Source organism: Colossoma macropomum, unplaced genomic scaffold (genome assembly GCF_904425465.1).
Source record: "Colossoma macropomum unplaced genomic scaffold, Colossoma_macropomum, whole genome shotgun sequence".
Lineage (NCBI taxonomy): Eukaryota > Metazoa > Chordata > Actinopteri > Characiformes > Serrasalmidae > Colossoma > Colossoma macropomum.
Genome location: NW_023494787.1, coordinates 42,041,972 through 42,069,594, shown reverse-complemented (window position 1 = coordinate 42,069,594; position 27,623 = coordinate 42,041,972). Strand labels below are relative to the sequence as shown.

Here is a 27,623-nt window from a genome sequence, read left to right as displayed (position 1 = left end):
GGGGGGGTGATGCTGGTGATACGCGCTTCTGAGTCATGAGGGGAAGTTGACAAGGGTGTGTGGAACAAGACCCTTTACTTTGCTTGCCTGCTTGTCCAGGCTTTAATTTATCTAAAAAATTGATCGCATACCGCGACACTGTGCTTGGTTATGCTGCCAGAGATCCGACCCTGGAGTAGCTCATTTTCAGTCTGACAGAACAAATGGATCCCTGAACGTCCTCTAACTCACAGTTTAGCGTGATGGACGGCTTAACTAAGGCACAGCGTGGCCGTGCTTTCTTAATGGCTATGTCCACAAGATGAAAGAAACTGGAGCTATGAGAGTAATTGACATTCAGTACTACTTTCTTTTTAATGTAAACTTCACATGTGTGACAAAAAGTCACATACTGGAAATAAATACCACATCAATAAAAAAAAAAAACAATGATTATCTGAAAGGATAGTAGGATTGATAAAAGTTTATAAAAATGTCTGGTTAAAATCAGATCAGTGACAAGATAAAAAAAGGTCAGAAAGGAGTAGTCAGGTTTCAGTCCGGAAAACATTCACTTCAGAACAGAAGCATGAGAATTGTGCATACCCACATTTTGGAACTGTATATGTACATTTTCATACTTCTACACTGTAGTACAGAATGGATCTTTGTTTAAGGCCCATCCATTAGACAAGTTCTTCTGTCATAGACTGCAGATACACTGTCAGTCCAGTGCACTGACTGTAAGTAGGCAGTCTGTCTCTTCCTGCAGAGGCCATTAGTCCAGAGTAATGTTCACTGAAGCAAGCGCGTCCACCGCCCAGCTGGGGTACTGCTCACCGGAGGGGAACATTCTCTTCATGAAGCTCCGCACAAACTCCGGGAAGCGCTGCTCTATGATGCTCTGACGCACTGATCGCATGAGGGTCAGCTGCAAAGAAAATGAGAGCATTTACTGTAGATTAGTGATTCAACTAAAATACTGTGTAAAGGTTACAGCTAAATAAATGAAAACTAAACAGGGACCAGTGAGAATGATCTCATTTACATAATGTAAACTTGTCCCTACTAGAGTTGGGAGCTTCATCCATCATGCATGCTTAGCCCAACTACATTACAACATAATACACAACATTTTTTATATTTCCATGGTGACCTAAATAAGTGAAATAATAGGGTGGTTCCATGATGAAGCTGAGCTAGTTCAGATTAGATAAATGACAGCATTCCGATACGTATCACTATATTTACTATACTATATGACTGTATGCAAAGGTTTGTGTGCTCCAGTCAAACTACACTGAAAGTAAACAAAAACAGAGAACATACTTCTGCACATTTTTCCACAATGCACAATTACTGTTTATTTGAAGAATGAAACATATTAAAAAAAAAAATAATAATAATAATAAAAAAAATAACATAAAATGAGGCCTGTGCACAAGCTATGGCACATGTTGCATTTAATATTCCAATATGTTAAACTCTCCAAATAAATAGAAGCTGTGGGGTAAAATTAGCCGAAAAATATCACGGTTAAGTTTATTGTCTGTAGACGATGTTTTAACTTATTTTTATTTACAAAATCAACAAAACATGTAAATTGACCAGGGGTATTCAAACTTTTGCATACAACTGTATTTGAGATGATTCAAACTTCTTGTGTCTCCATGGTATATCGAACTCTTGTTGCAAATTTTGTGCTAAGCATTTTTCATATTGTCCAATAACTTAAAGGGCACCCACGCACAAGATTTCTTAAGTAATTTTGGACCGTTAACCCCTTCATCATGAAATTTTAACACAATGCAAAGAGAGTTCAGTTAATGCAAATAAATAAATAAATAAATAAATAAATTAAAAATGACAAAAATTGAGCAATGATATTAACAATAACTGTTCTATTTAAAGGCCTTTGATGATTAATTGTTTGTTGAATACTACAATACTTAAATATACAGGCCAGAAATACAGAATTATGCACTGACATATGAGTAACCAAGCCCTTCCTTAACCTCTACCTGATTTTAGAGGTGGGCGATCTGGCAAAAATAATTATAATTGCCATATAGCAGGAAATTTTCATGATACATGATGGGTCATGATTTTTTTTCCAGATATCTGATCATTTGGAGCAGTAGTGCTCTATTATAAAAAATACTAATACTATATTTCAAAAACTGTGCACACAATGACTTTTATTCAATATCTGGCATACTATACTGCACTACATCCAGTTAAACAGGACTGATTTTGCTGTTTTTAAAATGAAACATGCAGTTGGTCCGTGTTCTACAAGTACTATTGTTAGCCATATATTCAGAAAAGCATTGTATTGGTACATGATTTATGACGATAATGATATATATGGTCATATTGCCCAGCCCTACTAGATTTCATTCATTAGCTGTAGAGATAGCATTTTTGGGTGACACACTCCTTAAGAAAAAAAGGAAAGAAGAGTGATGGTGAAAAAGACAGAGAGCAAAAATGAAAGAGAAAGTGAGGGGCACAAGTTCAGTAAAATAAAAGAACCTCAAAAAAATCAATACGATTGGCTCCTGCTGTTTGGTCAGTACCTGGTAGGAGATGTTGTGGATGGTAATGTGGTGCATGGCAGCAGTGTCGCTCTTGAAAAGGGCGTGTAGGTAGGCCCGACTGTGTCTGTGATTTTCAGGAGGGCACAATTAAGAAAAAAAATTAATAAAAATGTACATTTCTGACCTCAAAACAAGGTCACAATTTGATTACAATTCTTTAGGAAACTATTTAATGAGGCATGGAATCTTGATGCATCATAAATATTTTGATAAGATTATAATTTTTTGATAATCAATATAATCAATACACTTATATTTCCAACTTCTGCTTGATGCATTACTTCCCTATTTATAAAAATATTGTCTTCTGTTTCCCCACACATTAAGCACAGATTGAAAAGGATATGAATAAATCACCTCTAAAACTGTAATCAGCTCATAACTAGGCTTAATCTGTGATTATGAGACCACACAGCATGACGCTAAGCAGTTTCTAAGAGATTAAAATGCAGAAGTAAATGAAAACTGCTCTGGTTTTCGTACCTCTTGCAGGTAGCACACTGGCAGTCAGAGTCTATGGGCTGTAAGTCCTTGGCATACTGTTTCTGCTTGATCTGTAGAGAACCCCAGGGAACCAGGGCTGAGCCGAATCTCTGCGACAGACAAAATGAGATTTACCACAAGCACAAGCACACCTACAGAAATCATGATAGATGCGAACTCTTTAGAACTGTGCTGACATTATGCATAACATCTAGAAATGTTTAAAATACTGAGGCATAAGATTTGAGACGCATACAGCTGTTCGTGTAGGGAAGACACAGTCAAACATGTCACAGCCCAGGGCAACACAAACGACCAGGTCCACTGCATATCTGTAACACACAGACACAGACTCAATAACATTCAGCACACTGAAATGCTGCACTGCTAGCTGTTCCAACGTAGAAGTAGCCAAGAGTTACCCTGTGTTTACATCAGCAGGCCACAAAACAACAGGTGACCAATCATTTCCAGGGCTGGAAAGTAGCAAATTAAATTTACTCTCGTTACTGTAGTTGAGAACATTTTTCCCTGTAATGGTACTTTAAGTAGAATTAAAAACATAGTACTTTTATTTTTACTTACATTTCTAATGAAGTACTTTTACTTTACTGCTTAAACCAATTAGAGGAAAATCTGGTTAAAAGATTCAGTCCCGAAAGCCAATACATGCAGAGCAGCCACCAAAAAGGCTTCAGGTTAAGAGTCAAGTTTAGCAGAGAGAGAGAGAGAGAGAGAGAGAGAGAGAGAGAGAGAGAGAGAGAGAGAGAGAGAGAGAGAGAGAGAGAGAGAGAGAGAGAGAGAGAGAGAGATATATTATAAGCACACACAAGGAACATCCTCATTTGTTTTTAAATGAACTAAAGAAAACAGCATTAATCATTTGTCAAATCTGCCTCCAGAAACAGGTCATAATCTCACTTTTCACAACTCAACTTTCTCCCGGATGAAAACATACAGTTAGCTGACTGGCTAAACAGGTACCGCGTCCTTTTACCATTCTATTCTGACTTTGTTGTTTTAGAACATGGCAGCTATTTATTTAAGCAACAGTATGTACTTATTTTCTGCTAAAATTGAAAGAAGTAGCTTTACTGAATCAGCAGGGAAAAAACACACTAAAATGTGGGTTGCTGCGAGTTTGCTGTAAAGCCTTAAATAATAATGTAAAAGTCTGGGGCATCATGTCTGTTTTTCCAGGAGTTTTTCAGACCACGTCATAGGTCGTTACATATTATCATCACACGCAGAGACTTTAGAAGAAGGTCCAGCCTGATGTACCTCGATGTTAAAGTGCAAAATCAACATTATACCGATTAAGATTTTATGACAATAGTAGATAATTCACTCACATCCTTCACCAAGTTTTAAATGAGTTCTCTTTAAAGGCTCTTTCATGCTTGCAATCCTTAGATTCATCCACTTGTGGGAATGTGAAGCACAACCGACGTTACAAAACGTTCTTCTGCACACTGCATGCAATTACACATTTCCACCTCCGAGGTCTCCAAATTCTCAAATGTTACACAGTGCAGCTTTAAACTTAAAAGCCGTTGCCTATGTTTTAATGCTGACTGTCAGCCAGATACCAGCTAACTTGGGCATCAACCCGTACGGTTTACATGCATAAAAGTTGAGTTTTACGTTACATTTGCTTCGCATCTTTTTCTGTGAGTTTACTTGCAGGCTGCTAAGCAGAAATCTGATTGCCTGAATCATGGAGACCCAGTTTTCCCATTATCTGATTATCCAAATGCATGTAAACATGTTGAATGGATTACTGACAAAATCTGATTTTCTGCAGTTATTGCATTTAAATGCACTCAATAACTCTGTTGTGCTCAGATTTGTTTGCTGATCTTGAATGTAAGTCTCTTAAAAATGCAATAGCAAAGATACATTCATTCCTTGATCTCACCTTACGGTTGATACATCATTAGTGACCTTTTGTTTTGTCAGTTCATCAGAGAACACAGCCTGACAAACAAACTACTCAAGCACTATTAGCACCCCTCTGTGGAGAATCCAGAGTCTGCTAAACATGAGGGAGTGAGTGAATTCTAAGCCAAGCCCCAGCCAATTCTAGGCCACCTGCCCAGCCAAGGGCAAGTGGGAAAAGTCCTGCTGCTGTGGAGATACGTACACGCATAGTTAGGAGGAACAACCTGAACATTTTTTGGCCGTTAGTTGAGCCAAATGCTTTGGTACCAACTGCTATGCTTTGCATCTTTCTACTTAATGTCTCTGAATTATGAAGTTGTTAAGAGGTGAAATATGAATTACATGCAAGCTAAAACTGCTGCGCACCAAACTGACATCATATGACTGGCAACCTCACCAAAACACCCCAAACAAGCTGCAAGCTTTCTCCAGTGTAGTAGTGAAGTTGCTTTGGCAGTAGTAGAATACATTAGGATTAGCTGGTGTGGTGAAGTTTAATAGCAGGCTGATGCTGCATTCACATGTTTGATGCGGTAGATAGCAGACCACAGCAGTAAGCGGAATGGTCAAGAGTTCAGTTTTCCCCAACTTTTGCCATTGACCGCAGGAGGGAAATATACCAGATGTTGATTTTTTTGGGAACCATGGCTGCAAACATCCTGTTTAATTCCAGACGAACCCAGTATTATACAACAAAAAATTAAAAAGTACAGAGCATCCTCCTTCCTTTTTTCAGCTTAAATAACAGTCTACACTGTTAAAGCTTTCCATGTCAGCGTATGATAACCACCACTATGATATCAGTGATTGTGATCAGGTCTTGTCAGGTTCTTTTATATGATATTTGACCATGACTTGAGGTCAGTGTTTCCATTCCAGTCCATGATGACTGATGTTTTGCCCCAAGCAAAGCACTTAACCCCACTTCCCTACAAGAACACTCTCTGTAATGGCTTGCTATCAGCTGCTTTTGGCTCTAGTGTCAGCACATAAATGAGAACATGGATTTTACCCAACTCCCATGAGGTAGCGAGGTTTTTCTCTAGGAAGGTGATCCGTGCTAAGAGTCACCATCTTCCAGAAATCATCCTTTTCTTCTCCTCCGCTCAGACCGCCAATGGCAAAACCAGGAACGTCTCGCTTTGTCATTTCTGCAACAAAAAAACAGAGAACCACACATATCATCCACCATATAAACAGAAAATGTAAATTGCTATAATATTGGTTGGGAAAGCAGCACTTATTCAAGCAAAAAGTAATAAAATGTGCAATAAGCATACTGATGTTATTGTCATTTTGATGGGCTCTTTGCTATATGCAATGGCACTAATGCAGTGGCTCTTTTCCTATATGGGTATTGAGATGAATGTAGATTGCAGGTGGATGTTGAGTAAAAAGGCGATAATGGCACCGGGGCAGCTCTCACCATCTAAACAGGCCTTGCGTAGCTCTGCATTAAGCCCACCCTGAATGATGGCAAACAGGTTCTGCCGATGGGGGTTCTTATTAGCGGTGATGCAGCGGTCCAGCCAGCGAACAGAGCGATGCATGGCTTCCTCCACCCTCGGCCCCGTCACTGTACTACTGACCACATCATCTAGCTGCATCATGATATCGGAGCCTGAACACAAGGAAATAAATGGAATGAATAAATTAACAGACAGACAGACAGACATATATAGACCCATCAGGCATAACATTAAAACCACCTCCTTGTTTCTACACTCATTGTCCATTTTATCAACTCCACTTACCATATATGAGCACTTTGTAGCTCTACAACTACTGCAGTCCATCTGTTGCTCTCCATACTTTGTTAGCCCCCTTTCACCCTGTTCTTCAATGGTCAGGACCCCTACAGGACCACCTCAGAGCAGGTACTATTTGGGTGGTGGATCATTCTCAGCACTGCAGTGACAATGACGTGGTGGTGGTGTGTTAGAGTGTGTTGCACCGGTACAAGTGGATCAGACACATCAGTGCTGCTGCAGTTTTTAAAAAACTGTTCACTCACTGTCCACTCAGACACACCTACCCTATTCTCAGTCCAGCAGCGACACTGAAGTGTTTAAATACTCCAGCAGCACTGCTGTGTCTGATCCACTCGTACCAGCACAACACACCACCACCACCACCACATCAGTGTTACTGCAGTGCTGAGAATGACCCACCATCCAAATAATACCTGCTGTATAGTGGTCCTGTGGGGGTCCTGACCATTGAAGAACAGGGTGAAAGAGGGGTAACAAAGTATACAGAGATACAGATGGACTACAGTCTGTAATTGTAGAACTACAAAGTGCATCTATATGGTAAGCGGAGCTGATTAAATGGACAATAAGTGGTGTATTGGTGTATTCTATATTTCTGGAAAAATCATCAACGCTAATGTCTTTAGTTTTCTGACCTACTTGTGGCCATTTTCACAGATAAATATGTTATGCAACGCAGGTTCCCAACCCTGATGTGTCCCTGCACATTTTAGTGTTTTCCCTACTCCCAGCAGATGCTCCCACAAGTCATAATTCATGAGGGGCTTGTTAATGAACTGATTAGCTGGATCAGGTGTGTTGGGAGCAGGCACTAACATGTGCAGGGCAGGGGGTTTTCAAGGACCAGGGTTGGGAACCACTGTTACACGGTGTAGAAACAAGTCTATTTTAGATTACCCAACAACTCAATGTGATCTGATTTAGGCATGCAGTTTGCACGATGCTCCTTAGTGGGTATGCACTGCCTTTACTTTTCAGCTACATTAGCCTTCTAGCTAAACACCAAATGTGTCTTGGATGATCATTCATATTTGTGGTACATCAGTGGATTTTTTTGCTAAACAATTCATTCCGTTCAGAATTTTCTATGAGATACATATTAAAGGTCCCATACATCTAACTTTCTTTTTATATTTTATTTTTTTAACCCTCAGTTGTGCTTATAACATTTTGGATGGTTTATGTACCAAAACTAGTCATAATTCATAAAGTGTGACCATTTTCCATACTGTGCTTTTAAAACTGACATGTAAATGATCTCATCTTGATTGGCTGTCCCATATTGTGCTTCATTTAAAATGCAGTCCAGACCGAAACATTTCATATAACTTCAACATAAACGGGCAGGGCTAAACTGTGCGCTGAATAAGTATATGTATGTAATTCCACCGAGCTTTGTCAGTTTGGACGAGTCAGTTTGTAGTATGTAAAAATGAGAAAAATTAGTTTTTTCATGATATGGGTCCTTTAAATGAGCACTTCTCAAAGTGAACACAGCAGTGAATGTAAGCGAGTAAAGAACAACTACCATGATCTTATTTAGTAACATTTGGGGGTGGAAAAAAAAAAAACAGAATGATGGAATAAAGGTGACCTGCGTGAGCAAAACTCATACCGAGGCTGTTCTGTATTGCGATGGATTGCTCAGGAGTGAGCAGTATTTCCTTTCCATCGTAAGGCGAGCGGAACATAACCCCCTCCTCAGTCACCTCAGACAGCTCCACCAAGGACACCATCTGAAAGCCTCCACTGTCCTGCTCGGAGAGGAGCATAAAGAAAACAGAACAACATTCTGTTGACAGACAGAACAAAGTTTGGTGTAAACAACTTATGTATTTATATATTTATTTTCATAAATATTAGATAACACAGAATCTGGTCAATTCCAGATCTGAGTCCAGTCCATGAGGAACTGTACATAGCACAGTACATATGAGTCCTAAAGTGCAAATATCCTGGAAAACTGTTTTTTGTCTTGCCCTTTTGAAATAAAAGAATTTGATCAAGATATACACAAAGTCATTCAGAGTGGGTTGATGTGAAATGCTTCTAGATAAACATAAAGAAAATATTTTACAGTGGTGGTAAATGAACGAGACGTCTGGAGAGTTAATTGACTATAAAAGCTCCCTCACAGAAAGGCACTACATCAAAATTATTATGAATACACTGCCTGATGCCCAAAACATTGTTTCACGATAGTTTTGAGATAAGATTTTGGCTTAAAACATACAAAAATCCATCCCTGGTGGAGAGGTGCATGCAGGGGCTCATAAGGCAAGACAGTCTCCAAAGAAAATGTAAACACGCAAAACGGAGAGGTAAGGGCTACGTGGTAGGGGTGTAATGGTGTCCAAAAACACTTCTTTAAAATCACTGAAAACTGAGCTTTTTGAAAACAAAACATTCTTGAAAACACCTGTTTAATTCTGAGCAGGGTTGGGATGTATTGGAATACAAGTATTGAGAAAACATATTCAGAATACAGAAATTAAGTATCTGTATTCAGCCCAGGTTACATTTTGTAAAGGCAGTATGCAGAATATAGATCCTTTTTACATTTTAGGGTAATATTTTTAGAATACTTGCCCATACACTTACAAAATAAACCATCTTTCAAAGAAACACTTTTAGCGTTTGCTTATTAACTACTTTACAATCAGTACACAGTGTGTGAAGTTCCTGCTAAAGCCTGAGTAGACTGACAAACCAATTTGACAATCAGATATTAATCCCAGCATAACCAAACTTTTAGAGAGGTAATAGAATAGAACTTCACCAGTAATAAACTTAGCATCGTTGTTGTGCTGGACTTGTGCATGCGTTTCATGGCAAGTTATAAACATGTTATTAACTGAAAATCCACTTCATAGTCAAGTTTGCAAGACTGTTATTGGGATATGGCAAATTACTTGGTTAGTTCAGGAGAGAGCAGTGGGATTATGGGAGCAGCAGTGAACCAAAGCAGGCAATGAGCCAAAACAATGTTGAGAATTTTAAATGCGATAAAAATTTTTATGAAACATATTAACAGAAAAATTATGTAGAAAACTGCCAACATTAACAGCTAGAAACAGTGTAAATCAAATAAAATTCCTCAATGTGACTTATTCATAAGCATTCTGAATGTTTTCCAAATGTATTCTGGATAACTTATTTTGTTATGTATTTTAATGCAATATGTTACGGAACACATTTAGGACAGTGTATTCAGCCGCCTACAGAGCTCTGCTGGCGACATCCCATATAAATAAAAATAACGCATGGCCACACTGCATGAATGCATGGGAACGAGATCCTAATGCGTGGCCACAACTTAGTAAAGTGTGGGAACAAGATCATGCCTTACTAAACTGTGGTCAAGGCTTAATTATCTCATTCCCACGCCTTACTAAGTCATGCCCATGCATTAGAATCTCGTCCCCTCGCCTTACTAAGTCACAGCCATGCATTAGGATCTCGTCCCCTCACCTTACTGAGTCACGGCCACGCATTAGGATCTCGTCCCCTTGCCTTACTAAGTCACGGCCATGCATTAGGATCTCGTCCCCTTGCCTTACTAAGTTGTGGCCACGACTTAATTGTCCTGCTCCCACGCCTTAGCAAGACGTGACCATGCATTATTTTTATTTATACGGGACGTCACCAGCAGAGCTCTGTAGCCATCACTGCTTTTTTCAAAGTATTCTGCCCAACCCTGATTCTGAGTTATAAAGAGAGGTCATGAAAAATGGACAGAGTCATGTAAACATGATTTATGACTGTTTTGGTGCATAAAACACACGTCATAAGTGCACTAAAAGGAAAACAATAAAATACAGCACAATAAAGTATGTGCCACTCAATTGTTAGTACTTTTACAAAGTCCAGTTTTTTCTGACCCATGCTCACACCTCCCTCCACATCCAAAACTGCAGAGCTGTCTTACCGTCAGAAGGTTTCTTCTCCAGTTCATGAACCCATGCAGGCCACTGGCTTTCTCAATGAGCTCAGGACCCTGAAAGAGATGATGGACATGGTGAGAACATAGCAGGACACTGCACTGAAAGCTGAAACCACTGGTGACCATGGTCATAACTTATGGCCTGCATTGATATTCCACTCACATACCGGTCTCATACCCAAGTGATAGGTGTTACCGAGGCATATCTGACAGCCCAGGTCCTCCAGCTGGTCCACGGTGATACCTTTCAGGGTGCCCTGCGTGCCTACAGGCATGAAAACTGGGCTGTTAACAGGACCGTGAGGCAGCGTGAGGACACAGGCTCTCGCCTTGCTCACCGGACACTCGGCCACGATGCGGAGAGCGAGAGGGGCAGAGGAGGAAAGGCATTTCACAGCTGCCATATCGGCTGGACGCTCACATGTGCCGCTCTCCACTGCGGCCATTTTGAGAGGCTTGTTGATGGCGAGGCCACGTGAATCACACCAGGAAGTGGTTTTGTAAAGGAAAAGCTTTTAAAGTGGCACTTAAGATGTAAAATAAAGCTTATGATCCGACTCTGTCCGAACGCAGACGGGGAGTTTTTTTTACGAGGCTGAAGTCAGCTTCATATTCGCCAGCTTTTTGTTCAAATTTTCCCGTTCCACCTTAAATTATGCAGCAGTTATATTCTGAGGCGCCAGAATGTAACTGCTGCACCATTTAAGGTGGAACGGGAAAATCAGAACAAGATGTTGCTGAATAGGAAGTTGACTTCCTAGCAGCAGTGAATAGCTTTGTGTGTCATTTATAGAAAATAAAATAACTAATATTTACGTTAAGGTTCACGGTCGTTTCATACAGTAACTCGTGTAAGGACATGTACTCTATTGTAGTCTATCAGCAAACAGGTAAAAATTAATTATATACACTTATAAAATGCGTTATGTTTATGACACTAAAGGCTGCTTCTGTATTTCATTTTGTGATTCTGAACCAGCAACCGCGAAATCGAATCCAAGTGGGTGGAACTGCGAAAATACTGACACTTCAGTTAACCAATGGTGTTGCAAACGCCTTTTTTGGTTGACAAGCTGAACCAATCAGAGAAGGAGGAACTCTCGAACAGACCAATGAATATTTGTGCTGCACTGTGACAGGAGGCGGGGCTGAAGTCACCGGTCGGATGTCGCCTGACCGGATGGTCGCTGGAAGTTTTGTTTTGTGAGTTTCGGCTGCGGATAAATTAACTTATTTAAATGTGATGTTTTTCGTCAGTTAAAGGCTCTTGAGTCTCGTTAAGCTGTTTAAGTTTTGCTTCTCAGTGACGGGCCGATGAATGAAGGTGTTTGAAGGGTGAAAACTAAAGCTTGGAAGTAACCCGAGCACCCCCTGCAGCAGCGCTTGTGTCCGGGAGAGACGAGACGAGTCGAGCCCGAGTGAAGCCATGGGGAACCGGGGGATGGAGGAGTTGATCCCCCTGATCAACAAACTCCAGGACGCTTTCAGTTCCATCGGCCAGAGCTGCAACCTAGACCTGCCACAGATAGCCGTGGTCGGAGGACAGAGCGCCGGAAAAAGCTCAGTCTTGGAAAATTTCGTCGGCAGGTTGGTGCATTATTGATTTCATACTTCAACGGGCGACCGTTTAACATTAGATTAAGCTCATTAAATTAACTTTCAAGCCGCCATTGGTAAAGTTTACGAACTGACACACGCCCGTCTGGTTCATTGTGTCCGGTTTATACCGCTGCATTTTTTTTGTTGTCGTTTGTTAATCGATTCTCAATGATTTTGTGGGTCGTATACACATACAAGAGTTACGCTGTTTTCGTAAGCGGGCTCATTGAAACGAGATGGGTGAGCGGAAAATATTGGGGAGCTAGGTTACGCTGTGAGTCGTCTGAGGTAACTTAGCTAACGCTAGCTATGCTAGCTAGTTAGTTAGCAAACGACAAATGAGTGAAAAGGGAATTGAAGGCGGCCTCTGTCCGCTGGCCTTGAAAGGGGTGGTATAGCAACAAAATACGGAAATAAAATTATTTATAGTTTTCTTTCTCTTTGAAGTGGTATAATGTCGTGTTATTCATACCTCCATTCGTGTAGAGCTGTTCCTTTTACGGTGCTAGTTTAAATTTCTTTTAAGAAGACGATACGTGCTGTTTTAATCTGTAGGGCAAATCTTCAACATCCTGCAGCTGTGAGATTATTCAGGTTTTCTGCTGCGGTCGTCCTGCTTCGTTGTGTTAACGTTATAGTTATGGATCTCTTGAGGTACAGACACACTACAGTTCGTTTTTAGAGACTTTTGAGGTCCCCTGTAGTCACAACCCAAAAAAGTCCAGTGTTTTGTATATATAATGTTCTGCAAAACGTTTATGCTGTTTTAATTTTCCATAGAAAAGTGTCAGTTTTGCTCAAAGCTGTCACTTTTTTATTAAACGAAGAGCTACATAGTGCATTCATGTACTCAGATTACTCAGAGTGGGTTTCTGGCAAAAGTGAAGACCTTAACCATTGATACATATGTTATAAACATGTCTAATCACACCCCACAGTGGTTCCACAATAGTCTTGAGAGTGAAAGTTTACAGTTTAAAGACGAGAAAATCCACCTTCTGATGATGTGTCTTGAAGGTGGGAGGAGCTTATGAAAAACTGGAAGCCCTTTGGGGTGAATAGAGGGTGAGCTACTTACTAGCGGGCTAATGCAGAATGACTATCAAAGATTGCTGCAAGGAAGCCGAATATCACTTCTGTATTTAATAGCCTTTAACATCAGTGGATTTCTTGATGTTCATTGGGATTCCCAGTGGTTGTATGACATATTTGCACAGTGCATGCTGGGTAGTGTAGTATGAAAACACAAAAAAAAGACAACAAAATCGTGAATGCTGTCAAACGGATGACTCGGAGGGATACGATGCAGGGCTATAGAAAATTGCATAACAAGACGAATAACATATGAAATGCTAGTTTTTCACCGCAAGGCCCCTTTAGGTAAAATCACACTTATACTCAAGTATACTTGTGAGGAGGCCTTGCTGTGTTTATAGTCCAGGTGAGTGCAAGGGCACTATCAATGCAGTGCTCCACCTGACATGGGCTTTATCTGTAACAGGTAAATAGTGTGGGCTTTATAGATTATTTGCAACAACCACACCCAAGCAAAAGAGCAGCCTCTGTAAAAGATATTGCCGTATCAGTGAAGCTCTGCTGAATCACCCCTGCCCTCTTCCTTCTGATATTGTGTCTAAGTGGATACAGGAGGCCGAATTGGAGCTGGATCAGAGAGTAAGAGCAACAGCCTATATGCAGTCATGCCTCCAGGGCAGTTTGGGCTCCTGGCCTTCCTGCAATCATTTCCTTCCTCTTTCTCATCTGTCTGTCTGCCATGTCCTGCTCCCTCAGATCATGTTGAATTTACTGCGACTCATGCTGTTGTTTGGGAGTCATGCATCATTTGCTCACATTTTGTTGTTTCTCCATGGTGAATAGCCTGTCTGTCTCGCTTGTTACGTTTCAGCTGACCGAAGGCTTGGGAGTTTGTTTATGCAGTGGTAGGCTGTTATTAAGGCTGCACAGTTAATCACATTTTAATTGTGTTCACTGTTTTTGGCTTCTTCAGTTAACCAAATGTAATTGAATGTGATATTGGTGAACTTAACTAAGGTTAGCTAATAGGCTAAGATTCAGTATAAAAGGATGTGTCCTATTTTGATTCAAACATTTACACATTCAGAGGAATATCAGCATATAATGCACAATTTGAAATGATACTGTGGAATTAAACTGTTCCTAAATTAACAGAATAATAGTGATAAGTCATAGTGTTGTCAGTATTGAGCAAAATGATTGTGGTGGTGTTTTGGTTTTTATCATGTAATCACAGCTGGTACGTATGTGGTGCATATGGGCCTTGTCAACTTGTAAAATCAGGAAATGGTCACATCACCAAATCAGAACTGCCATTTGTTTGCTTTCATGAGGCCTTTGGCTATTGATATATTCACATGATGGACCAGTTCATCATATCATAGACAAAATGCTCAGTGCAGAATTATGTCTTTACTGATTTGGCCTGCATGTTTACTACAAAAGGTGTTTAAAGGGGAATTCTACCAGTATTCTACCAATTCTACCAAAAACTTCACCATTCAGATGTTAACAGACTTATTCATACTGATTACAGTGATATTATGGTGGTAGAAACCAGGGGTCTACAGGTCTTTTTCCTGACCAGTGAGCAAACATTTGAGTTTTTATAAGTAATGTTGTAGATGCTAAAATAATGGTAAATCTGCTTTTTTTGTATTTTTTTTTGTTTTTTTTTTTGGGGGGTACTGTTTTGGCTTAAAATGCCCCGCATGTACCGTTCTGCTGTGAATAGATCATAGCAATTTAAATATGCAAAGAGAAAAGAAAATCTGTGGAATTCTCCTTTAATGTTAGTCATTTATGAACATCATGGTGTGGTGAATGCAGCTTTCTTGTGGTTGGCTTAGAAATTCATGAATTTACAAATGCACCTGTCTGCTAATAAAGCAGTAATAATAATTAGTGAACACAAGTTCTAAGATGCTAGTGTGATCCCTCTTAGACTCCGAAGATGTCTATCAGTTTTCAGACTACAGGCGACTGTAGTATTTTTTTGAATTAGCTATGCTATACATAACTCACCCGTATGACCTCCTGTGTAGGCCTTTTGTCCCTGTGCCCTACATGGGAGAGAGTGTGTCTTTGTAATGCAAAACCAGCCTGTTGAGCAGGTTTTTGTACCTGGGGAACAACAGTAAGTGTGGCACACCCCGTTCACTCTAGTAACTATGTACACATTTTTAACCTACATGCCTTTCGCACAGCAAGAGCAAAGCTGTGAACTGCTTAATGCACACGCATTTATACAAATGAACACAGGCCGATGCACAAGCATGAATCTGTTCTGGGTGACTTTGCACTGTAAGGGCTCTAGACTCACATCAAGGAGCCTGTCTGCATTAGCGCATGCAGTGTATCATTGTGCAGATGACCTTCGCTGTTCTAGGAAATCAAACAACTCTGGAGCAGTGACTTTGAAATGAACTCTCAGTCTGTGAATGGCGTTAAATGGCACGTTTAATTTTTTCAACCCAGCCTTTATTTAAGCTGTTGCTGAGCGTTTGTAATTGTACATAGTAAGACCTTAGTAAATCTTTTGGTATTGAGAAACTTAGTCTGTGCAGCTTCTCACTGGGCTTAAACACAGTTTAATGAGGCAGTTGTTTCCAGCTATTTAAAAACAGAAACTTTGCACTGCCTTTTGACATTCTAGAGAAACGATGTCAGGCCATGCTTTCTAAAGACTCATTGACTATTTTGCATTTCTGCAGAGTCAGTTAGTTCTCTTGCTTGCATCCAATACTGGAACTAATGACTATTTTTATATATAATCGATTTATTGGTCCTTTATGACTTCAATTAAACGATTACTTGGGAACCGAAAACCTGAAGGTAGGAACTCAACTCTGCAGGATGGTAGGTCCCTCCAGGATCAGGGTTGGAAACCACTGCGCTAGAATGACACATTTCACATCAAACCACTCTGAATGACTTTGTTCTTATTTTAGTCGCAGATATTAGACTAGCAGTAATGTTTCTTTTGAAAAATTAAAAATCCAGTGATTATTCACTGAACACCTACTTCTAGTTCCTACTGTCTTCTTATTTATATTTACTTAAAAGGGTTTTATCAAGGGCTTCCTTAACAACAGGAAGACCTCTGTTTAAAAAGTACAGGAGCAATAAAGAAACATAGCTGTCATGGCAGTCCATAACATCACACAGAAAAACGTGTGTGTGTGTAAACACGCCTGTAAACATACATGTATACTTCACAGACAGGCCAGTTCATCAAGTACACCTCCTTGTTTTTGCACTCATTGTCCATTTTATCAGCTCCAGTAATCATACAGGTGCACTTTGTAGTTCTGCAATTACAGACTGTAGTCCATCTGTTTCTCTGCATACTCTGTTATCTCCCTTTTACCCTGTTCTTCAAGTCAGGACCACCAGTGACGTATGATTTGGTGGTGGGTCATTCTCAGTGCTGCAGTGGCGCTGCAGTGACACTGATGTGGTGGTGGAGTGTTAGTGTTTATTGCGCTGGTACAAGTGGTTCAGACACAGCAGTGCTGCTGTTGGCTGGATATTTTTGGTTGGTGGACTATTCTCAGTCTAGCAGTGACACTGAGGTGTTTAAAAACTCCAGCAGCACTGCTGTCAGATCCACTGAGACCAGCGCAACACACACTAACATGCTACCACCATGTCAGTGTGGTGCTGAGAATGACCCACCACCCAGATAATACTTACTCTGTGGTGGTTGTGTGGGGGTCCTGTAGATAAAAAGAGGTGTGCTCTATATTTATATATATATTTATATAAAAACAAATACTGAAAATAGTTTGAGTTTTAAAGAACCTCATTGAGCTAATGCTTTTTTTGTGTGGACAGGAGGCTGAAACCTGGAGAAAAAGTAAAAAGCATTCTGTGTGCATTACAGTTAACGTACAAATGGCCCCGATGACCTTGTAGTTTAGCCGAACAGTTTCAAACTGTTTTGACGAGCAGTTTTAAAATGCAGCTCATCGATTCAGCCAGCATGGCAGTGCTAAACTGAATAGAATTGGGTGAAAAAGCAGGCAGTGATGCAGTGGTGTTTTTCACTTTTGACTGTGGTTGCAGTATTTATTCCATCATCCACTACTACCACGTCTTTTTTGACAATGTTAAAGTGTAGTTTTTTTTTTAAGTTTTTGTTTTTTCTTTGGTTCGCGTAAGACCCTGGTCTGCACTGTCTGCTTTTTCCTCTTTCAGGTGATATAAATGAGAAATGCAAACTAATCGATAACTTGATTCATGGTCAACTATTTTTTATCATCAATGTTATCGATGATATTGATCAGCTGTTACAGCCCTACTTGCATTCATGCCAAAAGCAAGAAGTAGTTTCAGAAGTAGAAGTAGAAAGAAGAAGTCATTAGTAGTTTTTCCCCTTTCTGAGAGGTTTGGTACATGCTAATTCACTGTAGGTAAAGCTGGCACTTTTCATGCGTGACACATACATACAAATATTCTTTTTTTTGATGGCTTTTGACAAGATACTAATCAGCTCCATAGCATCCAGTCATTTGCCAAATGAAACGTCCCAGTCTTTGATGCCATTTGATATTTTAAAAATATTTAACAAAGTAATCAACAAATTGAGTTATTTTTTTCCCCCTTATTTAAAACAGGTATTTTGCAGTTACATATTAAGTGAATTTAGGACGCATAATTACTAGAATGCTAGTTTTCCACAGTGTGTATTGTCACAATTTTGATATCACGATGTCATGATGCATTGCTTGACCTCTGGCAGTGTTTCTGATGTTGTTTTTACAGCGTACCAGTCAATGTGATGCCGACACACAGAACAACTCGCTGGTTTGTGTGTAAATGAAATAAAACCAGGACTGGAGTTTTGTATAGCAGATCTGACAGTATTTGTACATACAAAATGGCAAGAAAAAAAAAACGATGGATTATACTCCTTGATTCCATGGCTTTTATTGATAATTAATTATAAGTAGTAATGGACCGAAATGAAAGTTCCTAGCTGAAACCAAAACAGGAATTCAACACGCACCTGTCTATAATAATAATTCCAAATGAACTCCATGAATTTTTAAGTTGTACTTTGCTCTTTTGGTTGTCAGTTGTGAAATGTATGGCTAGAGTCGGCCTGGCAGAGACTTTTCATTCTGTTTCTGTTTAGCTATTTTCTGTGTATTGAGCGGGGCCCCATGTTCTCTAGTGGTATTAACACGGTACTGGAGAAGTCCTTGAGTGTCATTCCCTCTTCTGATGCTTGCCATGAACAGTGATTTTAAATCACTTGCTTAATGTCCTTCATTAAAACCCATGAAATGGTTCTACACAGCCAATTTTCTTTCCTCACTGTTGATCGTCTACCACTCAAAGTGTTTGAACACGTCTAGATTGACGAGCACAGGAGAGTTTGTAGTCACTGTTTTCCTGTTTTCACTATAATGATTTGTTAATTGTTAAGACTTTGTTATTCTGTTTACTCTCTTTTTTTTTTTTGTCAACCTTTTTTTCTCTTTTAGCTGAAAACCAAAAGTGCCCTTTTATTTATTTATTTATTATTTATTATTTTCTTTTCTTTTCCATTTTCAGATGAAATGTTTCAGAGACTGATAATTTAGTCCGTCCCTAATGATCAGAGATGGCACGATACCACTTTTTCTTTTCCAGTTCCAATGTCAAAACCCTTGAGTATCAGTCGATACCGATAACAATCTGATTTATTAGTTCAGAATATAACATTTTTGAAAAGGAGTGTTATTGAAGGCATGACTGAACTCGCGATACTAATCAAAGTTTGCTGTACTTGTTAATAAATGATGGGACATGACAATTGAAGAAAAAGGCCTGGGTTGAAAAAAAGCCAAGTCTTTGAAAGAGATTTTGTTTGTTTGTTTTTTCCTTTGCTGTTTTCTCCTAATAGATTGCAGTATGACAGTTTTCTTATTGAAGAAATTTACTGTGAGAAACGCTCCTCATTAAGCTACTATAGACGTCGGCTGTGGGAAGTTCTGTGCGATTGCGGCCGCTTTTCAGTTGAGATAAATTGCCCATCGAAACAAACGTCTGAGACAAACAACAGCGTGCCAGGGGCGTAATAAATAATGATTTGCTTCAGACCTCTGCTGAAAGGTGGGATTTTAATTGTTGTTAAGCCAACATCAGAATCCTGCCTGGGCTGTCAGGTTCCATTAAGCTTCAGATTTAGTCCACACAGCCTTGAGTTTGCACACAAAGTCTCTTCCATAGGGCTTCAAAAGAATGCTTAAAGGACTTTAAACCCCGTAGATGCTCTGAGCCGCAGGTGGCTGGAAAAAAAAGAACCTCCGACTGACTCTGATTGAAAATCATTTCAAACAGTCATGTGCCTTGCCATTCCAATTATAAGCTAAAATGTATCAGCTTGCAGCATCTCCACTTTACTACCCAGTGGAAAGAGGAGTCCTGCAGACGTCCAGGTTTTTCCAGCTTGAATTTCAGAACAGGAGATACAAAAGGTCTTTTTGTAATGAATGATTTACTTATTGCGAGTAATGACTTTTTACACTCAGGTGCAGTGTTTTTGTTCTTGCTCGGTAGCGCCTCTCCTTTCATTTTCACTGTGTGGATTATTGATTAGAAGGTAATAGAGGCACTGATGAGTCTAAATAGCACTGCTGAACGTCGGGCCTGTAGTTCATTATTTTGGTTTTGTGGGCGGCCTTTGTCAGGGTTTTCTTTGAAGTTTCTGTTCCAGAGCTGGTAGTCATTCTTCCTGATTCATCTTTAGTCTGCTGCTCTGATTCATCTCTCTGTCCCCCAGTGATCATGACCACAATCTCAAAAATACCAGCAGACGCTGTGCTTCCTTCTCGAAGCTTGCTTGTATAATTTGGAATAACTAAGCGGTGATGCCTGGATGCAGGTTTAATTGTTGTTATGAGAATCTGATTAAAACACATTATCAGGACTCAGGTCTGGGATATGACAGATGAGGAAAAAATTGTCAGCAGTGATGATTTTAACAAGTTGATGACCGATAATATCAGTCAATCAGGTCTGTCCTGATCATTCAGTTTTAGCTCATGCTTAACTACCATATAAATTGTTGACACTAACAATTTAATCATCCTTTTTTGTTTATTGCATGCGAATTGGAGGTGTAAGAAAATATCAATACACTTGAGTATCGCAATGCGTTTTGAGATACTGTATCAATTCTCAGAAAGACAATCAATTTTTAATTAATAGTTTACATGCAAGGATTTGTGGTTCATTTTGTGTTGTGTTTAAACTCCTGACCACTAGATGGCGGTGTTGTGATCAATCTTCATCCATTAGACTCTTCCACTCCTGCGTAAACAAGTAGCGTAAGGGCGCACCGCTAATGCTAGCATTAACAAACCTAGCTGACTAGTAACGCTACCATCGATGGCTGAATCTGAAAGACGTAGCCCGGTGTTTGTTCTGCCCATCTAGCGAGCGTGTCTATATCATTACTGTAGCGTAGTAACTTGTGCTTTTGTTATTTCAGCCTTACTTTAAGTCAGTTGTATTGTCCAGCTTAATATTACTACTTACCCCCTGATGAGGTGATTTAGGCTCTCAGAATATCCTACTTATTCTTTTATTGCTGGTAACATTTTCTCATTAGGAGATTTAGACAAGTTCAGCTTCCTACTCACCAGAGTCTTGTTCGAATTTTCTTGTTCCACCAGTAAGTTAGCTACATTCAGGCACCTGTGGCGTTGCAGTGATATCTACTGCAAAATTTAAGATGGAACGGGAACATTCACTCAAGAAGCTGGTGAATAAGAAGCTGTTTTCAGTGTGATTTAGGCCATCAAAGTGTCCTACCTATATCAGTGCCCTATGGTAGGACATTTCGACAAGGCTCTTTGTCGAAGAACTTTTATTTATTTTGTTTTTTTTTTACTGATATTGATTCCTTTGTTCCTGTTGCGCAAAAAGTAGTCCTATGATGTTGGATGTTACAGGGACTGTGATAAATGCAAGTGCAGATCCCACTGATCCAAAGTAAACTTTTTCTTTTACTCAGATTTAGTTTAGGTTTAAAAAAAACCAGTATATTGCTTTGCTTACAGTATCGCAGTGTATCGCAATATATTGAATCGTAATCCCTGTATCGTATCGCCAAGTTCTTGCCAATACACAGCCCTAATGCAAATATTAAAGTACATAAGTGGCCAAATTGGCTCATTAGCTATCTTGCTTCCTAAGTGTCAATACTTAGTAGCTCCCATGTCATAACAGCTCGAACTCAAATTAACTACTCGTTGCTGCCCTCTAAAGGTTTTATGAACTAGGGATGGGTGGCTTATTTAAATTTGTTTTGAATTTGTATGTCATTATTTTTAAAATATTCAAAGAATACCCAGCCAAAAGAAACAAACACACATAAAGGACTACAGGCTACCGCACACTGCATGCCGCCAGAGGCAGTGACATGACTCAGCATCTTAATATTACTGAACTATATTAAACCCAGACTCCAAATCCACAAAATGGGTGACATGGCTTGGAATTGTCACAGAAAAAGGCAGTCAATCTAAAGTCTTTAGGTCAAACAGATAAAAGCTAATGATCTCTCTTCGCCTCAGCTAACGTAACTGGCCCAGTCACATTGTGTTTCACTTCATGTCTTTTAGTTGGAAAGGAGCAAGATCGTGAATAGTTAGCTGATAAAAAACGTGATAAATTCACTATATAAACAGAAAGTTTGTGCTGTAGCTGCGCTTTGTACTCTCTCCTGTCCAGCATCAGAGACCCTCTGACGGTGTGGAGTGCCTCAGACGATGTGCAGTTGCCTTTAGGCGGCCAAAGTAGTGTTTTTATCTTGTGTTTTCTTTGGACAGAGATACGAAACTCTGATCCGAACAGCCCTCTGGTGAAGTATAAAGTTCAGACATCTCATGGTTCTTCCATATTAGAACGTATAATATTAGAGGAAAGCTATTATGCATATAAAAAAAATCCTATTTTTAAACTTCCACAACGGGTCGAGTATTCCCTATAATTAAAGGACATCAAATAAACAATCACTTCTCACCGCTGCTCTCTAATGGTATTGTAGTACCAATTAGAAATTGGAACTTTAGTTTATGTGGTTTTTGTAAGACCCATGATGTCTTGATCAGTGTGTTTCCTGCTTTCTTTTATTTACATGTATTTGCTTCAACCCAGCTGAAACGCCCAGTTGACATTCTGTTTCTTGCAAGGTAAATGTTCGTTTTGAAAGTGAATGACTTTAATACTGGTTTTACTGGATCATATGACTCAGTTGTCAACAGTGAATGGTCAGTTCTTAATTTAAGAAACCCAGATTTTACACAATAAATATTTTAGGCTTGCAACTGAGGACTGAGCATAGCTGTCTCTGTGTAGAGTGATATAAGAACTTGATTGAGAATTGATATATATATATTTTTTTTTACCCCACATTGGAGGTCTGTTATAATGTAAAACAAGCACCTTCAAAGCAATATCACTACTATATCAAAGACGTGATACTTTTTGTTTAAGATCTGCTAAGTTTTAAAATGAGCTACTTTTAATTGGAGCAGTTCATTTAAAATGAGCATCTGAAAGTAGGCCAACAAGCTCAAACTATCCTCTAATGGCCTCTTTCACCTGAAAGCTTGCAGGGCACCTCATCGGTTAGTTGGAGCTCACAGCCATGGCGCTTAGGTTTCAATGGCCGTTCGTCAATAGCTGATTGTTTCTCTGTTTGCAGTGGTTACGTCATCTCTTGATTTCGTGGAGTGACGCAGTGTGTTTCTGGGTGTGTTTCACAGGGCGTACACACACACACACACACACACACACACACACACACACACACACACACACACTTGAGTAACAGAGTAGTAGTTGTGATGACAGTGTGGTATCCCTGAGGAAGAGTGGTGTGTGTGTGTGTGTGTGTGTGTGTGTGTGTGTGTGTGTGTGTGTGTGTGCGCGGAATAGACATGTCGTGATGACACTGGCCTCTTTCTACTTTCAGTCCTGTTAACAAGGGACACATTACACATAATGGAACACAAACCTCAAGGTTGAGAATCAAATTATGTGGGGATGAAAATGTTCACAGTTAGAAAACAGATTGGAGCTTCAGTAGTAAATTGTGGCAGAGTTTGTACTTCACAGCTTGCAAACGCTTTTTGTAGCCAGCTAGGAGTTTTTCTCTTTTTGTTATAGGAACTTTCACCCACGCTTCTATGCAAAATGCTTGTAGCTCTACAATATTCTTAGGCTGTCTTTCATGCACAGCATGTTTATGATCTGCCCACTGATTTTCAATGAAGTCAAGGGACCATGATGGCCATTCCAAAAGCCTCTTGTTTCTTGGTGTAGTTCAGAGTGTGTGTTCTTGAGGTATGTTTTAGATCTTTGTCCTGTTATAGAAGCCTGTGTGTGTGTGTGTGTGTGTGTGTGTGTGTGTGTGGAATCCTACAGCAGGGTATATAAGCAGCAGGGTATATAATGTACTTTCCATTGGGAGGTGTATGTTCTGGTCCTGACCCCTGAATGTGTTAAACTTGTGAGAATAGTACTTATAATGTTGATCTAAATCTAAATAAAGATTTAGATTTTTTTTTTTTAAATAAAAATGAAATTTACAAAATGCTACACCATCTTTTCGTGTCACTACTGAAACACTTTAGTCCACACCCCTGTGTTTTAGAGCAGGGAGTGACACTGCATCCCTGTCCCTCATGGTCACATGTGGAGCATTTAGATCCCATTGATTGAAAGTAAATGTATCTGTCAAAGTTATTGTTTTGGTAGTGATGAAATAGAATCTTCAGTCATTTGTTTTAATAAATGACCATATTATAGTGTCATTCAAAGCTCTTATTTTTGTTCGCTCCCCATTACATACAGACTATCTGTTAACTGAAGTGTTCGTTTTCCCTTTTGAATTTTTGTGATGTCACAAAAACAAACACATTCACACATTTGTCTATTTCGTCTACAGCAGTTTAGCCCCACCAATTAACATTGAAGTTATAAGGAATGTTTCATTCTAGACTGCTTATTAATGTTAATGAGGCACAACACAGAACAGAGCTTATTTACATCACTATTAACGGCACACGCACCTTCTTTCAGTCTTCACCATCGTCCTTTTTTTAATGTTTTAAAATTCACTCATTTCACAACTTTTTTTTCTTTTTCAGAAAATGTTGAATTTAAATTTGAACATCTCTGGTCAAATTACATGCTTTTGTTGGTTTTCTTAGTTAAAATAAGTTAACACACCCTCTATGAAGAACACATGTAAAATGGCATTGTCTGACATGTAAAATTTTAGTGCACAGTTTCTAATTATTAAAATTACTGGAAAAAAATGAAATATAAAAACAAATGTTTTATTTTTAAACCCAGTGTGTTAAATTCAGCAACAAAACAGTAACTGTGCATTAAACTGTGCAGTAGTGTGTTCTATGTAGATGGTGTGTTGACTTATTTTCACTTAGAAAACCAGAGGTGTCAACTTTTGCATACGAGTGTATCAGTGACAGAATCTAGACAAATATGCAAAGGCTATATGTTTCCTCTCAGGAAATCCACAATTGTTGTTGTTGGCTTTTTTTGTACCGAGTGGTTCGGGGTTTGTTTGAGATTTTGTAGAATGCTGCTAGTCTGGTATGATTGTCGTAGCGTCTGGTGGGATGAAGCCCACTGCTTGAAAAGAGTTGTTGTGCTTTTGAGTTTGCAGGCCATGTTTTTAATCTAACTCTGCTCTGACTCAGCAATGAAACACTGCCTCTACCCTGAGTGGGTGTGTGCAGAAGGGACAGATAGACTGAAAGTGAAAGAGAGAGGCCATGGGGAATGAGAGTATGTGTTTATCCAAAGCTACCTCTCTTCCCAGTCCTTCCAATTCCCTCTGAATTTGTAGGACCACTGAGCACACCAGACCTGGGGCCTATAAGTGATCTGTGCTCAGATAGAACAGTGACAAACTGTTCATGACAATAATGGTGCCGTGTCACCTCCGCTTCTCTAGAGCTCTCTCGTGCCTTTTATTCCCCTTGTGCCCGGAGCACTAACATTTAAACAGCTGTGGATTAACACACAAAAGCACCGTCCCTCACAGTGACACTCGCGCACGACAAACATTGATGCACGTTAATTAATCCACGTAGCATCTGTTGCTGCTCTGCAACAATAACAAGTGGTTATATACACAATGGCGAATAATCAGAGTCACAGCGGCTGCTGCCGAGCTGGGTTTTCAAGCTTTTCCTGCTGTTTGAAGAGCGTTAAATAAAGGTGGTATGTCAAGTATGATGAATCGGTTACAAACAATAACGTAGACTAGTGCTTGAACCCCTGACAATAAAGTTCCCAGTAGATTTGCTCATCATGAATTCTTATCACTTATTCATCAAAACTGATTTCAACCTAGTCAGAATGTCTTTGAGGTTAAGCAGCTCATCTCATGAGAAACTAATGTTTCCTTGCTTTTCTGTAGTAAGAGTATGTTTCAAAGCGTACCGTTCACTCACAACCCCAAGTCCATACAGTCCAAATACGGGAACTGCGAAAACGTCCAGTTTTGAGTTCTTTGTTTTTGTGATGTCAGAATAAATGACTACATTCATGTTTATTTGTCTGTTTAGCCTACAGCAGATTAACCTCTTCAGATTCAGCCTCACGGTGAAGTAATAAGGAGTGTTTCAGCCTGAGCTGCTTTTTAATGAGGTCTAATGCACGTCAGCCCATCAGAAAAGAGTTAATTCACATGCGTCAGTTTTAAAGGCAAAGGCATCGTCTGTCTTTACCATTGTTCTATTTCTGTCTTCTAAAACTCTGTATAACTTTTCAGCTCAGAGCGCCAAGCATTAAAAAGAGGAACCATGAGGTCTGATATGATTGATAGCATTAGTATTAAAATGTATGTTTTCAATGCCTTTTTTTTTGAGGTTTTAAATGATGACTATTGATATTTGTCTGAAATTTTGTCCCAATTTATGGATTTTTCATTTCTTATCATCCTATCTAGGGGTGGGCAATATGGCAAAAATATATCATGATACTTAGACATTTCCACAATACACAATATGTATCATGATATTTTGACATAGACATGATGCACTAGTAGTGCCACATTTGAAAACTGCCATCATAATGAATTTTATTCAAAATTTCGCATATTGCACTGCACTAAATACGATTAGATGGGGCTCTCTTTGTACTGAAACATGCAGTTGGTCAGTGTTCTTTAAGTACTAACAGTATTCATGATATGCTCACAGAAGCATATTGTTTATCATGGTAACATTAAAATATCATCATATTCCCCAACTCTACTAGGGACTAATTCAGACACATTACGAGATTCGACAATGCCAAAAATATCAAAGGGCAAAAAAAAATATATAAGAATTTCGCCTAAAATTAATGTAGAGCTGTGACTCACCTTTTCAGGAGAAGAGCTGGTGATGCACAAAAATTTAGCACCATACAGAGGAGTACAAAACATGTTTTATTGTTCAAAAATAGCTGAGGGATATTGGTAGCTTTTCGTATCGGCTGAGTGATATAATGGAGATTACCTCACATAAGCTACTGAGCTAAAACATTGGACGCTGATGGGGACTCGTTTTTCCAGGTGTCTTTTGGTGGATGTTGTACCAGCATGTTCGTTTTTCAGAGAAATTACAGTCCAAATATGGAAACTTTCACTGTTTGTGGACGTAACATCAGTCAAGCTTATTTAATGATGAAAGCTGCACCAACTCTGCCTTCAGTCACATCCTTCACAACACACTCACTTTCAGGCAATCAAGTTTTAAAATTTAACATATACTTATTTGCAAATATGAGCAAAACTTTCACTCTTTGCTCTTCTGTTAAAGCATAAAATCAACATTGCACTGAATTGGTGGGTTGATATATTTTCTGTCTTCACGTGATGAAATTTGACTAATCTGGGAAATATCACATTGATTGTTATTGTGATAATTTGGCTCACAATAGATGACAGCGTGCCTTTCGTAAGAATTGCAAGGATATCACAGTGCTTAAAAAAAACAAAAGCTTCCCACTTGTTTCATTACAAAGAGAGCATAATTAGCCCTGTTTAATTGAATTTATTGTATGAAATGTTAAGTACAAATCACTGGACTCATAGTTTTTGATAGTGTTTTTTTTATTATGGCACTACTTTCTGTTCCAACTCATCAGATGTCAGAAGAAAATAAATATTTTGAGAAGAACAAATATTTTGTGACAACTTCTTGAAGTATCCTGTAATTACATTTTTGCCATATCGCTTAGCTCATTTTTAGT

The 27,623-nt window shown here is 39.3% G+C and overlaps 2 protein-coding genes across 7 annotated transcripts in view; one reads left to right on the top strand and one right to left on the bottom strand.

Moving 5' to 3' along the window:
* Positions 1-329: 329 nt before the first annotated feature.
* Positions 330-11,289, bottom strand: qtrt1 (queuine tRNA-ribosyltransferase 1). The gene is made up of 9 exons (XM_036567407.1): positions 10,886-11,289; positions 10,704-10,772; positions 8,391-8,529; positions 6,430-6,624; positions 6,016-6,154; positions 3,319-3,394; positions 3,063-3,172; positions 2,559-2,643; positions 330-910 (listed from the first exon to the last, which is right to left on the bottom strand). Exons 1-9 carry the CDS (start codon positions 11,162-11,164, stop codon positions 758-760), a joined length of 1,245 nt encoding a protein of 414 aa, XP_036423300.1. The 5' UTR covers positions 11,165-11,289; the 3' UTR covers positions 330-757.
* dnm2a (dynamin 2a) overlaps positions 10,689-27,623 on the top strand; it is a 65,984-nt gene continuing 49,049 nt past the window's right edge. For 3 of the 6 annotated variants that reach the window (XM_036567406.1, XM_036567404.1, XM_036567400.1), the window contains exons 1-2: positions 10,689-10,793; positions 11,698-12,305. In XM_036567406.1, the coding sequence (XP_036423299.1) occupies positions 12,145-12,305 (161 nt within the window). In that variant the 5' untranslated portion in view covers positions 10,689-10,793; positions 11,698-12,144. The remainder of the gene's footprint in view (positions 10,794-11,697; positions 12,306-27,623) is intronic. The other 3 variants (XM_036567405.1, XM_036567401.1, XM_036567403.1) reach the window with 1 other exon arrangement.

Bases quoted from the DNA above. Each gene is read 5' to 3' on its own strand.
- qtrt1 (XM_036567407.1), bottom strand. From the start codon at position 11,164: ATGGCCGCAGTGGAGAGCGGCACATGTGAGCGTCCAGCCGATATGGCA. The intron at 10,773-10,885 runs GTATGTGAGTGG...CATCTCTTTCAG, and splicing joins ATCACTTGGGTATGAGACCG to GGTCCTGAGCTCATTGAGAA. The intron at 3,395-6,015 runs GTAAAATCCATG...TGTGTGTTACAG, and splicing joins CGCTACCTCATGGGAGTTGG to ATATGCAGTGGACCTGGTCG.